The following is a 17850-nucleotide window of genomic DNA, read 5'->3' on the forward strand; positions in this document are numbered from 1 at the left end:
TTTTTTTTAGTTCTTAGCTAAATTCCAACTAAAACATTACCTCAGATTTGTTTCCTTAAATTTTTCTTAAGGCAAAAATCAAAGATTTGCCTTTATTTACTACCTGGGTAACATTAGGCAAGTCACTTAATCTGCTAAAATTACTGGGCTGCATTTTTTCTCAGCTGTAAAATAAGGAGTTTGGACTAGATTGACTCTATTACCTGCAGCATTAGGTCCTTTTCATTGATAAATCTGTGATCAGTAATTTTTTTCCCTTTAACATGGTATAGAAGCTTGAGTTGAGAGGAATCCTTAGGCAGTACTATATTATAGAAAGAAACCCCTGGATTTGAGTTATAGTTCCCACAGTTAACTAGCTTAGTGACTTTGAACAAGTTACTTAAACACTGACTTAGTTAACTATTGGAGCTATGACTCAAATCCGAGTTTCTGAATTTTACCTCTGAAGCTCTCCATAATTTATGCTCTATATTATAAGGTAATTTTTAGGATGGCATTTTTGTATGCTGTAATGCATATACATAATTGTAAACTGCTATTAATAGTTTCTTTCCATAACTCTTCATGATGCCGTACTAGTGGCTAGTAGAGTGAAATGTGTTTTTCTGCAGGCTTCCTGATAACTGCTCCTGAGAATGGTTTTTATTATCTTAAATTTTAGGCTTAGAGGAACAATCTAGTAATCTGGAAGGCATTAGACAATTATCAAAGGCACAGATTTGTGAAAGACAATTAACTATTCTTCGGACCAGTTGGGACTAACCAGGATTTCCATCATTTAGTTCTGTTATCTTCAGTCAAACAGAACAAATCTAATTATTCCATTTGACAATCTTTCAAATACTTTAAAACAACTATAGTGCCTCCCTTTGCTTCCTAATTCTTTTTCCTTCAGGCTAAACATATACAATTCCTTCAGTGAGTTTTTTATAGTAAGGATTGGCAGACTGCATGATAATATGTCCAATTACCACCCTTCCCCTGTTTTTAAACTCCTGAGATCCAAGAATAATTTTTACATTTTAAAATAAAGTTTTTTTATATTTAAAAATCTAAACATCAGACTTAGCTTGCAGGCCATTGAGGACTCCTGCTCAATAACATAACTTCTAGTTCCTTCACCATTTCAAACATTCATTAAAACCACTTATCAAATCATTCACCAAACCAAATATTGTTTACTATTTTCTGGAGATATTCAGAAGTCAATAATTTTCCTAAAATGTGATATCCAGAACTGAATAAGGTACTTAGATATAGTCAGAGTATAATGGAACAAGTACTTCAGCTCTCAAAATAGCCAAGAATACAATTAATTTTTTTGCCTATGATCTCTTACTATTGACTCACATTGACTAATGAAATTTCAAGATCTAAACTGTTGTCTAGCCACACTTTCCCTTTCATCCTGTAATTCTGAAGTTGATTTTTTGACCCCAGTATAGAATTTTATATTATTTCTTTCCTTTTATTTTCTCTTATTTGATTTGATCTATTCTAATCTGTGCCAAAATTTTTCTAGATCTCCCCCTCCAGGTTCATGACATCTACAAATAGAATGAACAAATGATTTATACATTAATCTAGGACATTGATTAGCATGTTAACAAGCATAATTATTCTCTACCCCACAAGGAAGAATAATAGTTGAAACCTTTATATCTCAGTTTTGAAAACTTGTTTATCCTAACACTGCTCTTAACTTTGAACTTTGACTTGGTAATTAATTGTGGGATAATTATCTATGGTTATAATATTCATAGTCTAAGTGAGAAAATCCTTGAGTTTTGTTCATATATACTATGGAATTGAATTTTTTTCTCTAAATAATAATAAATTAGAATTTAAAATTATACTAATCTATTTGTTTTTCATTTATAATTTTTCTAGGTTAAATACAAATGTGGAATTATATCAAAGTTTGAAAAAATTATTATCAGATGAAAAACTTGTGGCTTCTCTTGATCCTGAAACCAGGTACTTGTTTATTAGCTTATATTTAACATTTTTATGTTTTTGTGAATCTTTAAGGAAAGCAAGAGATATTTGTAATGGTAATATTAGATTATTTATAAAACTAACTGTTGTATCTGTAAGCAATTAAATCCATTTCTAAGGATTGAGGGTAAGGTCAAGCTCCAGTGATTGATGGCAGATTATTTTATTTTCTCTGATCAATTTAGTATTTTAAAGCTGAGCAGCTTAATTTCTAAATTATTTCAGTAATAGTAGGCACTTCCTATGCTTGATGCTTAGGAAGATACAAGATGGAGGGTACAAGCCTTCCAGGGTTGAACAGAACAAATCTACTTCTCTTTAAATCCTGACACTATTACAGGTGTTATATTTGGATTATCTTTTGGAAAAAGTCTAAGCCAAAGCATATTTGTTTTATACAAAATAGTATAAAATTAACTACCTTTGGGAAATGAAAAGTAGTTTTTCACTGGTTGTGATGGAAGTCAGACCACCAAGGTTAAGGAATGGCTGAGTGAGAGGAAGTGGAAATATTGGGCAGATTGCTTTTCCCAGAAGATTGGTGGTGAAGAGGAGAAAGACAACTGGTCATATCTTGAGTTTGCCAAGAGCTTTCTATTTACTATGTCATTTGAACCTTACACTAATCTATGAAGTAGATCAGAGATAATTAAATCTACATACCTACCGTTTTTCAGTGAAAAACACAGAGACTCAGAAGAGTTAGGCATCTCGTCCATGGCTATCTTTGACCATCTCATTGGTTTATTTAGGACAAGTTCAGAAGATCCTTGTAGGATTTCAAACCACGTCTTCCTAATTTCATATTCACTACTCTTTCTCCACCTATTCTTCTGCATTATGGAAAGATGGCTAGGAAAGATGGTGAGTGAAGAAGGATGTTTGAATGACTGCAGAGCCAACAGAAAGGGAGAAAATAGTGATACACAAGAAAAGGAAAGATTGAGCTAGAAGATTGAGGCAGTCTGTGGTATGAAGGGGATAGGGAAGAGATTAGCTTTAGGAAATTTTAGGACATTTTTTCTTTGAGATATGGATGGAAGGAAAGATTGGGTAATGATCATGAGTATTAAGTCATGGAGAAAAAGAGTTGAGGGAGCTGGCAAGAATGCTGGAATTGGAATCAGGAGATATGGATTGAAATTCTGGATCTAAAACTTATTAGATGTGTTACTCTGGGCAAGTCACTTAACTTTATTAAGTCTCAGTTTCCTTATTTATGAAGAAGGATGATAATATTGTAATATTCACCTTATTGTTGTTAAAGCAGTCCTTTTTAATTTTTAAAATCCTACATAAGATGTGAATTATTACTGTATGATATAGTGGAAAGCATAGTGAAATGGAAGCCATAATGCTTACGTTCTAATCCTTGTCCAATCACACTTATGTGGTTTGGAATAAGAAATTTTACTTCACTAAACTTCACTTATATGGTGGTATTGGATGAAATGATTTCTGAGGTCCCTGCCAGTCCTAGGATTCACTTTGAATGCAGTTAGTATACATCTTTTCAAAGAAGGAGGAGATTGTCATTTACTCGGTGAGGATTTACCTCCTCCTTTCTTTACTACCTCCATTTACCTTCCTTATCTTGCCTTTCTCTTCTTCTTGCCATGCTACTTTTTTTTGAAGGCTGAGTTAGATAAAGGAAACAAAGGACAGAGTTGAAGGAACACAATCAATTAATGAAATCTATCTATTTCTGTAAGAGGGCTAGTATGGATTTACTATTGTTTAATTAGATAACTGGACAAGGTATGATATTTGGAAATAGAAAGGGCTTTCTCTTCCTATATTTCTTGGCTCATACAGAATAACTATAATTCCATTTTGAATAATTTTGGGTAAGCATGAAGTTACCATTAATAAACATTGTTGGATTAGTCAATAACAGGAAATATGTTTTCAAAATAATGTAGTAAAAAGAATATTCAAAAGAATTGTTATTAGTAACATAATTAGGTAAAATCATTTTGTAACTAACTACACATCTACAGCAATATGCTTGATTTCTTCATCACAATAATAATACTAGCTCTTTGAGGCATATTTTTTAATTATGTTATCATACCCCAAAGCATTCAGCAGAGGGCCTTTTATATATTAGATGCTTAATAACTATCTGTTGATTAAGTAAATAAATAGCTCCCTTCTGATTCCTCTTAGAAATCTGATGAAACCAATGACATGTGGGAAGTAGTTTATTCAATTATAACTTTAAGCTTGATTATTATATAACTGGAGGCAGCTAGGTGGCCCACTGGATAGAACACCAGACCCGGAGTCAAGACTTAAGATCAAATCCAGGTTTAGATACTTAGTAGTGTGTGGTCCTGAGCACGTCACCTAACCCTGTTTGTCTCAGTTACCTCATCTCTAAAATGAGCTGGAGAAGGAGCTGTCAGACCACTCCAATATCTTTGACAAGACAACCCCAAATGGAGTTACAAAGAGTCAGACACGACTGAAACAAGTGAGTAACAACAACAAATTATATATCTAACATTTTACTACTTTGGTGATCAGCTGTTGTTACCAACACTAAGTAAATTTCTGTTTACAAAACAGTATTGTGTATAGTTGGCTTTACTAGGTATGATTATTATTAATTTTTTTTACTGTGGAAATACACATAATATACCAAAATAATTGTCTATTTAAAATTACATCAGCTACTTTAATGGTATTATTCTAAGTATTACAGCAACTAACTGAATTGCAACCAGCATTAATCATTATTATATGATTCTTAAACTGAAATCAAAGAAATCACATTGGTTGAAGAATACGTGTATTTTCCACAGGTTCTTTTGTTAAATTAATTTCTAAAAAACTTGCCTCATAAAACAATCAAAGTTTGAATCTCTCTGAAGAATCAGCAATATATGAGAAACATAAGTGACAGTTTAGCAGTTGCATCAAATGATTAAAAATTTTTACTTTAGGTAAAAATTAAGTAAAGATCCTTAGAACATGTTTTACCATTCCGATAGCATGTTTTGTTAATTCATTCTTCTAGGTTAAAAATAGTATTGATATCACTCAAAATAGCACCTTGCTTGTGATTTAGTCATTTTAGATGGACTGAAAGTACCTTTGGTCTTCACAAACTAGGAAGCTTTTGTTGTGATCAACAGGGAGTATGATTTTGTTTTCATTTTGAATAGATGTACAAAGCCAGTATAGTATACTAGGTCTTCAATAGGCATAAATTCCCCCTGATATTTTTTAATGTGCCAAGAGAAAGAGAATGTCTTCCTGAGAAACTTTTCAATCATGAAGAATTAAAAAAAGAAAACAAAAACAAGCCAGCTTTCATAAGTTAAGGAATTGAGCTTCCCACATAGCTTCAAAGAATTTAATATTCTGAATAGCTGCTACTATTTGGAAGATAGGAAATCTCATGTTTGGAAACTAGAAGATTTGCAAATGTAAACCAGTGTTATGTTTTAAATTAGTGAATTTTGGAGAGAGTCAAAATAAATATATTAGCACTAGTTCTTTGGTTATCAGATCTAGGCTTTGTGAGTACATAAATTGTTTATTTTGTTGGTGTTATTGTTATTATTTAATAATTCAGTACCCACTTAGTAATTTCTGTATGCAAAGGCATTGAGCTGTACTTTAGCAGAGATGATATCATAGACACACTTGGATCAGCACTAGGCATTGATTTCTATAATATAGGAGACTCCATGGTGAGGAAACTTCCTTTGTCATGAAGATAGACACTATCTCTGCAATTGCTCATCTCAGAGAGTTTCCTAGAACATTAAAAAGTTGGTTAAGTGATTTGCCCAGTGTCACAATTTGTGTGTGTCATATGTAGGACTTGCAACAGGTGTTTCTTCTGAGACGCCTGTCTATTGCATTATATTGCCTCTCTAGGACACATACATAGTTTAAAATTTTTTAAAATTGTTTAAAAAACAATTGTTTATTGTTTAAAAAATTATAATACATGCTTAGTACATAAGAAAAGTATAAAACAAAATGCTATGCAAAGTGCAAGGAGGAAAAGGACATAAATGATCAACCTAAAGGGCAAAGAGGATCAGGAAACCTTTAATGGAGGGAGTGGCATTGAATTTTAAAGGATGGACAAGCCACCAACAAAGAGAATAAGCAAAACAGTTTTAGTTGCAGGAAACCACAGACACAAAGGCATAGAAATGAGAAAATGTAAAATACTTTTGCGGCAGATTGGCTGGAATATAGAGTACATGACAGGAGGCAATAGCTAATTAGATGAAGTGAAGGTTGCTGCCAATTAATTAAGGGCCTTGAATGGTAGGCAAATGAGTCTGAATTTTATTCAAAAAGCAGTACAGTTTTTGAGCAGGAGTGCTGTTATTAGTGATATGTGTATTTAATTAAATTGTCTTACCATATTTACTTGCAGCATATTCTTTTACCCCTTTATCATTAAATTGAGAGCTATCCTTTCCTATTCTGAGATTAATAGATTTAAAAACTAGGCTTATAGGTGTAAAACTAGAAGGGGTCTTAGACACCATGTAGACCAGCTTCTTGATTTTTTAGTGAGGACATTGTGTTCCTAGAGGCCATATGACTTGCTGAGGTCACACACTTAGTCAAGTTCAGTGTTCTTTTCACTACCACAATACTGTTCATCATGAATAAAAAGCTCAAATTAGTTATCAACATGTTCATTTATTTGGTCTTTAAGATGCTAAAAACTGAGTGAAAAATGGAAACTCATTTAAACATGCAGGTGTTTTAGCACCATTCTTAAGACAAAAACAACCAGATGGTTGATTTAATTTTTTACACTGAAGCTTAGCATTTAATAAATGTACCAACAAAAAAGAATTTTGCCCCTGTCTAAACAAATTCTGGGAAATGTATTTTTCTGGAATTCTGCAATAAACAAATTCTGGAAATGCTTGGATCAGTCAAATAGACGTTGAAGACTCTTTGGGAATAATTTTCTTCCTAAGTTCCTTGAATTGTAAAGGACTGTGTCTTTTTTGTCTTTTTATCTTCCTCAGAGCTTAGCATGGTACTTGCTCAGGATCACACATTAAGGCTAGAATTTATTTGTCAAAGAAAATAATTATGATGAGAAAATATTTGTTAATACTTATATGTAATGAGAACAATTTTATTTTTAGGAAAGTGGCAGAATTATTTTTGTTTGATTTTGAGATAAGTGGAATCCATTTGGATGAAGAAAAGGTAAATTTCATCTATTTCTCTATTTTCCATCCTATTTCACCATAGATTAATGCATTGTTATAGGATCAAATTCTTTAAAGTTCTCATATTTCAGATGGTGTTTTACCATAACATACTCTTTGTACTAGTTAATTCCTTAGTTCGTGAAAATTGCTGAACCTTTTAGTAGAATTCATGAATTTCTTTTGTAAGATTATATATAAAAAAATATAAAATATATAAAAATATTATTTAAATATCTGTCCTCAGACCATCTTTAGAGAAATTAAGGGAATTTAATCTACATTTATAAGTCTGTATTTTGTGGTTGGTAGTGATAGTAACATAGGAATAGAATATAAAAAATGATTGGCTCCTGACCAGAGTTGGAATGCCCCCAAGGAGAATGAGTAAAGAATGTTTTTGCCTTTAAAAAGTCTAATCAAAATGAATTTAATATAGAAAGGAAGGAACAAGGGGGAAAAAAAGTACTTTATGTGTGTCTTTTTTGTATTGCAAACCATTGAAGATAGTTAAATATAAGAAGAATACCATTCGTTGCAGATAAATATTCAAATATTGCAATAAAATTCAAAGCTTTGTTGTTATATAAGTGCACACAGTAGGGGAAGTAGCAGTAACAAGTTGAGCTAGAGATCTGAATTTGATGTCATTAGATAATTTTGAGTGTTGGTGGGAAAGGACACATGACTAAAAAGACTTTGAAAGAATATATAATTTATTTAGAAGAAACAGATTAAGTGAAAGGAAGGGGCAGACTGTAATATAGCAGTTACATATGAAGATCTACTCATCTGAGAAATCTAGTTACCAGAAGAGGAAAACATGGAAGAGGGCATTTTTATGAATATCTTCAGGGAGAGATACAAAAGCATAAAATTGTTGTGTCTTTGTATGATAGATCACCTAGATAGAAAGATGAAATAGGTAGAGGAAAGCTAGCACACAGATAAGATAAAGAAATGATGCAGAATTTCAATTATCCCACTATTTCCTGGAATACTCTCTGCCTACAGCACAGGAAAGAATAATTTCTTGGTTTGCTTATATGTTTATTTCATTCTTGAAGAAGTGGAGGAAACCATAAGGGGAACTTCAGGGCTAGATTGCTGAGGTAGAAATGATGGCAATCTTGGGAAGAGATGACTTCTTCAGTGTAAATTTTGTGACAGAGTTGAAGAAAACTGGGTGTAGCCTGACATGTTTCCTAGGTTTTAGGAGAAGGAGGATTCAAAACCTTTAGAAAAGGTAAAAGCAGGATCCTATAGCTTAACAATTTATAGGGAAAGACTGTCTGAAAAGGTGAGAAACTCAAAATTTAAATTCGGCAGTAATTATTGATCTTCCTAAATTATTATACTCCGAAATTGGTTAGTAATGATTCCTTTGAAATTCAGTTGGTAGTTGGACAACCAGTAAAGTCCATTGCTAAGGCTATACTCATGTACACTTATGTAAATATGATAGAACATTTTTGCATGAAAGGACCAATGACCAATCCAATACTGTGTTTTAGATTTGTGGAAGGAGAGAAGACTTTCTATTTTCAAATGAACAAACTGAGGCACAGTGTGGCTATATGTGCTCAGAGTCCTAAGATGTCACTGATGGAATCAGGAAAAAAATGAATTGACAGTTGATCCCTAGTTTTGATTTTTATCATTGCCCATCACTCATAGTACAAATTTTTTTGATTTGGTTTAGTCAATTCCTTTTGTTCTCCTGCTAAAAATTAAGAAGAATTTTGGAGTTTTAGGAACAGATTTTAATTTTTAATTTACTATCTTATTGATATTTCATTAATTGCTATTAGGTGGTGATTAGTTGTGTCATATTTTAAGCAAAATATAAAACTGAAAAGTAGAAGTAGGAAAAGCATGGAATTGATGCAAAAGTTATGCTTTATTCATTTATTTTCATATGAAGTTGGCATTTCCAATGAGGAAGTACATTTTTATGTTTATAGTACAATCTTGGCATGTTGCTAGATACCATTCAATGAATATTTGAATTTTACAAGATTTAATCCTGAATTAAATTGATCATATTTACATTAAAGATCATTTTTAATTTTTATTCTCTATAGATTTTAAGTTTTATTAAGCATAGTTTAAATTTTATTGAAACTTAAATTTAGAAAGGAGCCCATCTTATCTATAATGTTCATTTTTTATGAAATTATTCCTGAGGAAACCTTCAATTTAAATTGTCTTTGGACACTAAGAAGATATATTCCTTCAACTATTATCATTAATAACAAAAAAAATATTTATTAAGTTCCTAATGTGCAAAAAGTACTGTGCTAGATGATGGGGATATAAAAAAGTCTGAAACATAACACTGAGGCACCAACATTTACATTTTTTACGTTTTACAAGACTTTTGATTCTTTTAAAATAATATTGCTGACTCCTATTTGTTTCTTTCTCTAAGCCTTACCTTCTGAGACAAGTCTTTGACTGAAGTGTACAGTTATGAGAAATAACTTACTATACCAATCATATTTAATGGCTTATCTTATAATCCTTTTATTTTACCAGGAGAAATATGGCTTCATTTCTTAGCAAATAGCTTTCATTTCTACAGTTGTTTACATTTTACAAAGTGCTTTTAAATCATATTATCCTAATGGAACTTCAGATTATCTCTGTAAAGCAGGCAGAAGATTTTAAACTTTTTATTTTTAAATAAATAAAGTAACTTGTTTAAGCTAATATGTGTTGATCTGGTGTATAATTGCTACTTGGTGAATGGATGAATGAAAGAATACAAAAATATTTTAATCTCAATTAGGTCCTCACTGTGCCAAGGAAATTAGCCTTGCTAATTGACTACCTATCCCTGTTACTGCACAGTGGTTTTCCCAAACCTCATTTCCCCTCAAGCCTATAATAAATAATTCCCACTCCTCCTTACCCCCAAACCTCTCCCCATTTTTCACTGAAAAAAACTTCCTCTTTTCCTCTTCTCATCTCAAATCACTCAGCTGTCATGTCAAGGTATCTTATTTCCTTCCCCCCCATCTCACAAAAGATGGTGTGTCTCCTTACAATGCAAATCCTACATGCACAAATGATTTCATTCTTTTGGTGATCTCAAGAATTTTCATGGATTCAATTATCATCTGTAGATGGGTCTTAAATCTACTTATTCCATCCTAACCTCTTTCCTAACATTTAGACTCATATATCCAGTTGTCTATTGGACATACAAACTTCTTCAGTTCAGTTCTTCTGGAACTGAATTCATCTTTCTCCCCAAATCCTGCTCGCTTCTGAACTTTTCTATATGGAAGCCCAGACTTCCAATCTTGGGATCATTCTAGACTCCTCAGTCTCTCATCTCTTCTCCCATATCCAATTTTTTGCCAAGTCCTGTCAAGTTTACCTTTGCAGCATCTTTCATATGTGTCCCTTTGTCTTCTGTGACACTGTCAACAGCCTGAAAGTGATCTCATTACTTCATGTTTGGACTATTGCACTTGCCTTTTGCTTCTTCTTCCTGCCTCAAGTACATCCTCTGATTTAACTATCAACTATCTCTTTGTTTTTGAAATATTTCATTTAAATGCATTTTTAAAAGATTCAATATTTTCTATACCACTCTTTTATTCTGTAATTCTTTGAATAGTTTCTTTTTGAATTATGTAATGATCTAAAAATATACTGGGGAAGCCCATGCAGCCTAGTATTTTGTCTGTTAAGAGTGTTGTAAGGGGCAGGTTTATTTTTTTTTTCAGCTTCTGACTTTTCAATTTCTTTTAACAAATCATCTAAGCTCTTGTTAATATGCTCTACTTGGGTTTTCACTTTTTTTTTTAATAATAGCTTTTTATTTTTCCAACTACATGCAAAGATAATTTTCAGCATTCACCCTTGCAAAACCTTGTGTTCAAATTTTTCTCTTTTCTCTCTCCCTCCCCTATCCTGTAGACAACAAGCAATCCAATATAGGTTAAAAATGTGCAATTCTTCCAAACATTTACATATTTGTCATTCTGCACAAAAAAAATCAGATCAAAAGGAGAAAGAAAAACACTAGAAAGAAAAAATAGACACACAAAAAATAACAACAACAAAAAGCTTTTCTATATTCAGTCTCCATGGTTCTCTCTCTGGATACGTATAATTCTTACCACTACATAGTATTTTTTGCCTTGAATCACCTCATTTCTAAAAAGAGCCAAGTCCATCACAGTTGATCATCTTATAATCTTGTTATTGCTGTGTACAATGTACTTTTGGTTCTATTCAATTCATTTAACATTAGTTCATGTAAGTCTTCCCAAGCTTTTCTAAAATCAGTCTGCTCATCATTTCTTATAGAACAATAATATTCTAGTATATTCTCATATGCTTTAATTTATTCAACCATTCCCTACTTGATGGGCATCCACTCAATTCCAGTTCCTTGCCACTACAAAAGGACTGCTGCATTTTTGCACTTGTGGATTCTTTCCCCTTTTTTATGATTTCTTTGGAATAGATAATTAAAAAAAAAAAGATATTATAGCATCCCTACATGATATAATCTTCAGAAAATAGGGATTTAACTCAAATGATAGAAATTTTGATTTTATGCCAATAATATTAAAACATGAAATCACTGTAAAATTTTAAGAATACTCATGTTCTTGCAAAAAACTAAATTATTTCAGCATTTTTATTTATTTATTATTAAAGCTTCCCCTCCCCCCCAAAAATATGCATGGATAATTTGTCAACATTGACCCCTATAAACTCTTGTGTTCCAAATTTTCTCTTTTTCCCCCCTTCCCCCTCCCCAGATGGCAAGCAATCCAATATGTTAAACATGTTAAAATGTATGTTAAATCCAATATATATATATACAAACACATATACATATTTATACAATAATCTTGCTGCACAAGAAAAATCAGATCAAAAAGAAGAAAACAAAATGCAAGCAAACAACAAAAAAAGTGAAAATGCTATGTTGTGGTCCACACTCAGTTCCCACAGTCCTTTCTCTGGGTGTAGATACCTCTCTTCATCACAAGATCATTGGAACTAGCCACAATCATCAGATTATTGGAAAGATTCACTCCATCAGAATTGACAATTATTATTTTTTTAAATGTATTGATTCTTCTGTCATCCTTTTCTTCTTTTTTTTTCTTGCTGAGGCAATTGGGGTTAAGTGACTTGCCTATGGTCACACAGCTAGAAAGTGTTAAGTGCCTGAGGCCAGATTTGAACTCAGGTCTTACTGACTTCAGGGCTAGTGCTCTATCCATTGTGCCACCTAACTGCCCCTAATTAAATTACTTAAATTATAAAATGCCTTATTGCATTTACTGGATAAATTGCAATTACTGGGTATCTTTAGAAAACTGGTTGTAAATGATTAAAATTTAATTGAACTAAATTGTGTTTTGTTTCTTTCTTATATAGCGTAAAAGAGCAGTGGACCTTAATGTAAAGATCTTGGATCTGAGCAGTGCTTTTATTATGCAAACCCATTTTCCGAACAAAATTGACAAGCAACTCTTACCTAAGCATATCCTCTATAACTTTGTACATGATGGAGATCATGCATTAATCAGTAGTTTACATGCAGAGTCTTCGGATGATTTGGTATGTATTTTAAAATCACATTTTAAAAGTTATTTTTAATCCTGGATGCAGGTACTATTTTAAAAATAATTCATCAGTGCTATAGGAATATCTTTTTAAAAAACTGTAATGTTAGTAACCCTAATAATAAAAATAGTTACTAATTCTTATTGGTGCTGCTCATGTCTTCAAAGATATAATAAAAATTACCTTTGTTTTGCTTCTAATTTAGACTATCCCTTAAGTGAAGTCCATCTCTGGCAACTAATATAGGTGGCTGTTACACCTAGGGAGACCATGTGGCTGAAGCTATATAGAATTAAGAACACAATTATAAACCAAGCTCAGGATTATATAAGCCACATTTGAGAACGTGTATAATAATAACCCATTCTTATGAACCCAGATTATTATCATAAATAATACATACTTTGATTTAATTTATTTGTAGCATGTAATTAAATTAGCATTACAAAGTCAAAAGGGAAACCTAGAGCTATAAAGTAATATGTAAATTCATTTTTACTTTCAATAATTTAAACCCTGAACCTCTATCTAAAAAATAATATCATTTTGTCTTAGATTTTTTTCCAAGGCACTAAAACATTTCCATACTTATTTAAAATTCTCTTTAGGGATTTCTTTTAAAGTTTAGATGAAAAAATTGTTTTATAGTGGTTTACTTTTCCTTATTAGCCATTCCTTGAAGATCTTAACCTGGTTTCTTTCATTATTCAATATGTGGCCTCAGATAACTAGTAGTCATTTTAAATACCTTTTTAATAAGGATATGACATATCAATCTTCCAATACACACATAGTATGATGATATTTGTCCTTTTTTATGCTTAAATAAAATTTTACATAATGTAATTGATATTAATTATTATTTACTCTTTGAATATAGGTACGAGAAGTGGCTTACAAAGTTTTTCTTTACCCCAATCCTGACCAGCTGAACTGTTTAGAAGAATTACTTAGCAGTAGAGATCATCTTGCAAAATTGGTAGGCTATTCCACGTTTGCCCATCGAGCTCTTCAAGGAACAATAGCTAAAAGCCCAGGTCAGAAGTATATTCATCTTAATTGTGTGTGTGTGTGTGTGTGTGTGTGTGTGTGTGTGTGTGCATTTTTAAGGTTTAAATAGAAATTTGGTATGTGTGAAATTTAGTTTCTAATAGTAAATATTTTTAAGTTAGTATATTTAATTCTTATATGATAACATGTACTTGTTGTTTGATCTATATGATTATTAATTTGAAACAGTGAATGTGATTTGTTCACTTTGCTTCCATATTATATTCCATATTATTCTTTTTATTGCTATTAATTGATCATTTATTTTTCCTAATTGTATTGTTTTTATCTCTCTGTACATTTGAGGATGAGAGATATTTGAATTTTTGTTTCTCCTCTGTTGATACTACACTAATTTTTTTTGTAGTTTAAGTTGGTACATGGTATGTGAGAAGGGGGAAAGAATGAATAGTTTTTTTATTGGAGAATGGATCAAAGAATAATATAGTCTGGATTATGTAAAATTGTAATATTCTAAACCACTTTTTAAAAAGAAGTTTAGTACTTGGAAAGGAGCAGTCCTTTGTAAAAATTACCTATTGCCATATTTTTCATTCCTTTTAAATTCCCTAGATTCCATATTATTTTAGATTTCCTTTTAGATTCCTATTTCAGATTCCTTTCTGTCTCAAAAGCTTTTTGGTTTATCTTTTTGTTTCTAATTAAAAGTAATGTTAGAGAATTAAAAGAACTTGAATTTATATTGCTGAAACTCTCAAGCCTTTCCAACTTGTGGACTCTTGTAATGCCATAACTAATAATTTTCCTTCCTTATATTCCATCTCAAGCCCTCATTCTACAAAGAGAATATTATAAAAATCTATTTTTCTTCATCTTCCTCCTCTTCCTCCTAACAGAAAAAAAAAATCAAGAAGAATGGCAGTATATTGAAATTTTTAAAAGTTCATCCATTACAAATGATCATTTTTACCTCTTTGTTTTATGGTATGTCTTCATATGATGTAGCAAGTAAAAGAGGTGATGACATCAAGGGAGAAGATTAAAAAATATGGTTTGCTTAGGGAGAATATCTAGAAAAGAGGATGCCGCTGTTGCTGCTTGTATTAAAAGATCATGAGGAACAGATTATATTAGCTCAGTTGCACAGTTTTGTCGCCTGGATTCCCATTAAATTGTTTTTGTAAACCTTAAACCTTCATCTTTTTTCTGCCCTCAAACCCTGATTCAATGTTCTCATAATTTTTTTTTTTTTTTGGCTCCTCCTCCTGGGCTGCATATCCATTCTCACATCACTTTTCTGCTAATCTAAATTTAAAATCCTCTGAAATCTGGGTTAGCTCCCTGGAGGTCTCAGAATCAGCTGGAGTCAGGATAAACAAAAGTTCTTGGTCTTAGGGGGAGAAGTGAAGGAGATTGACAAAACTGCCACATGCTCTCCACCTACAAATCTCCCTTCTCCTTGTCCTCCTCCAAAGTGACTCTGGCTTGTCCTGCTTCACCCCTTAATTTCTCCTGCCATTATCTGTATACACTAAAAGATTGAGCCAGCACGGAATAGTGAGAAAGAAGGGCCATTTTTCCAAGCATATGCTAATAGAGTATTGTCCAATAGTTAATTAGCCTTAAGTGCTCGGTTGTCTGATTCTAATGCACTATTCAGAGTTTCAGCCCTTTACAAAGTCCTACTTTTTCATGTGATTTTAAGCAAGATCCATTCCCCTAGTTTTTGGGTAGTGTTGATTGTCATAATAATTGTTAAAAAAAAAAAAAAAAGGTTAGTAAATTATAAGATTTATAGATTTAATTAAATTAATAGATTAAAAGTTAATAAGTTAATAAGCTCATTATTATTAAAAGATTAAGTTAGGGAAAACTGTTCACATTCATTCTGATTATAAAAAGGGAAGAAAAGTTAAAATTCAATTTGGCTGTGTAAAAAAAAAAGCAAAAATTCTAATCTATTTGAACTGTTTATAAGTTATATTTAATTATTGTGTAGCTTGGTTTAATTCTGTATGTCATTAATTGGTAGGTTAATTTTGTGTCTGGTCACAATTCTGTATAAATATGCTAAATCTTGATCAGTTAGTGCTCATGGATGTTGCCTATTTATAGCTCTAAAAACCAAACAAAGGTCTATTGCTTCCAACCTGGGCTGAGCATGCTTTCGTTAGGCATTTTTAATGATACCCCTAAGACCTTCTTTTATCCAATCCAACCTTGAGTTATTTTCACTGCTTCCTTTTTCTGTCTTTCTTCCTGGTCCCAGAATATTATTGGAGGAAAACATAAAAAGATGTAAACCTCATCTTCTATAGATTTGTGCTATTCACTTTCAATTGGGCCCTTGCCCAATTAATCTTTTTAATTCTGTACTTGTACATTTTTCTCTTTCCTCCCCCTTATTATGGGGGGAAAAAAAGAAAGTAAGTTCCTTTCAACATATATTCATTGTCAAGCAAAACAAATTACTGTATTATCCATGTCCAAAAAAAAAATAAAAAAGTTTACATCTATACTGTGAGTCCATCACTTCTCTAACAATAAAGTAGGTAGCTTACTTCATCCTGAGTCCTTTGTAATCATGGTTGGTGACTACTTTCATCAGAGTTCTTAAGTCTCTTAAAGTTTTTCTTTACAATAATGTTGTTGTAAAAATTCTTTCTGCTTCTGCTCACTTACTCTTTATCAGTTCATTTTTTCTAGGTTTCTCTGAAATTTTCCCCTTCATTATTTTTTGACAATATGATAGTATTCCATTATATTCATATACCACAACTTGATCAACTATTCTCCCTTCCATAGCCATTAATGTTAAAAGTTTATTTGGGACAGTTTTTATAGTTATAGATATATGCATGAGGAATTCTGTCTTAATGTTGAAGACCAAGAAGCCCAGGGACCCTTTGCTTAATCCTCAAATCTAAAATTGTTTTCAGTGTCTCATTTAACTTGGATAAAAAGAGGGGATAATTTAAAATCAGAAGCAAATATTACCTGGGTTAAAAAAAAAAAAAGATAAAATCTTTTTGACAATTACATATTTTTGCCAAGGCAATAAACACACAAATCCATTGTAAAAAGTTTTAAATTCATATCTAGAATTAAAGAATTCCTATAAGAGCAGCCAATACAATTATACAGAAGTGAAGACTATAATGTCTTGTGTTTTTGACTTTTTCTTTCTTTGCATTCTAGCACTTAGCACAATGATATAAATGCTTGTTGATTGACTTTGATTTTTCTTTTTAAGATTTTGCTTAATTATTCATAAAGAAATTCCCCTCACTCTACATTTTGTTTTTTGAGAGGTCTTTCATCATACACAACATATTAGTTGTGTATAATTCAGATTCTAACTTTTTTTTTTTAATAGCTTTTTATTTACAAGTTATATGCATGGGAATTTTACAGCATTGATAATTGCCAACCTTTTGTTCCAATTTTTCACCTCCTTCCCTCCACCCCCTCCCTTAGGTGGCAGGTTGACCAATACATGTTAAATATATTAAAGTATAAATTAAATACAAAATAAGTATACATGTTCAAACTGTTGTTTTGCTGTGTAAAAAGAATTGGATTCTGAAATATTGTACAATTAGCCTGTGAAGGAAATCAAAAATGCAGGCGGGCAAAAATAAAGGAATTGGGAATTCTATGTAATGGTTCTTAGTCATCTCCCAGAGTTCTTTTCCTGGGTGTAGCTGGTTCAGTTTATTACTGCTCCATTAGAACTGGTTTGGTTCATCTCCTTGCTGAAAATGGCCAGATCCATCAGAATTGATCATCATATAGTATTGTTGTTGAAGTATATAATGATCTCCTGGTCCTGCTCATTTCACTCAGCATCAGTTCATGTAAATCTTTCCAGGCCTTTCTGAAATCATTCTGTTGGTCATTTCTTACCGAACAATAATATTCCATAATATTCATATACCACAATTTATTCAGTCATTTTCCAATTGATGGGCATCCACTCAATTTCCAGTTTCTGGCCACTACAAAGAGGGCTGCCACAAACATTCTTGCACAT

At 31.9% G+C, this 17850-nt stretch overlaps 1 protein-coding gene across 1 annotated transcript in view; it reads left to right on the forward strand.

Annotated features, from left to right (window-relative positions):
• The window catches only part of MIPEP (mitochondrial intermediate peptidase), a 163019-nt gene that overhangs the window by 9090 nt on the left and 136079 nt on the right, over positions 1-17850 (forward strand). The window contains exons 4-7 of the mRNA XM_051986567.1: positions 1894-1980; positions 7140-7203; positions 12618-12800; positions 13687-13843. Of these exons, the coding sequence (XP_051842527.1) occupies positions 1894-1980; positions 7140-7203; positions 12618-12800; positions 13687-13843 (491 nt within the window). The remainder of the gene's footprint in view (positions 1-1893; positions 1981-7139; positions 7204-12617; positions 12801-13686; positions 13844-17850) is intronic.

Source organism: Antechinus flavipes, chromosome 3 (assembly GCF_016432865.1).
Source record: "Antechinus flavipes isolate AdamAnt ecotype Samford, QLD, Australia chromosome 3, AdamAnt_v2, whole genome shotgun sequence".
NCBI lineage: Eukaryota > Metazoa > Chordata > Mammalia > Dasyuromorphia > Dasyuridae > Antechinus > Antechinus flavipes.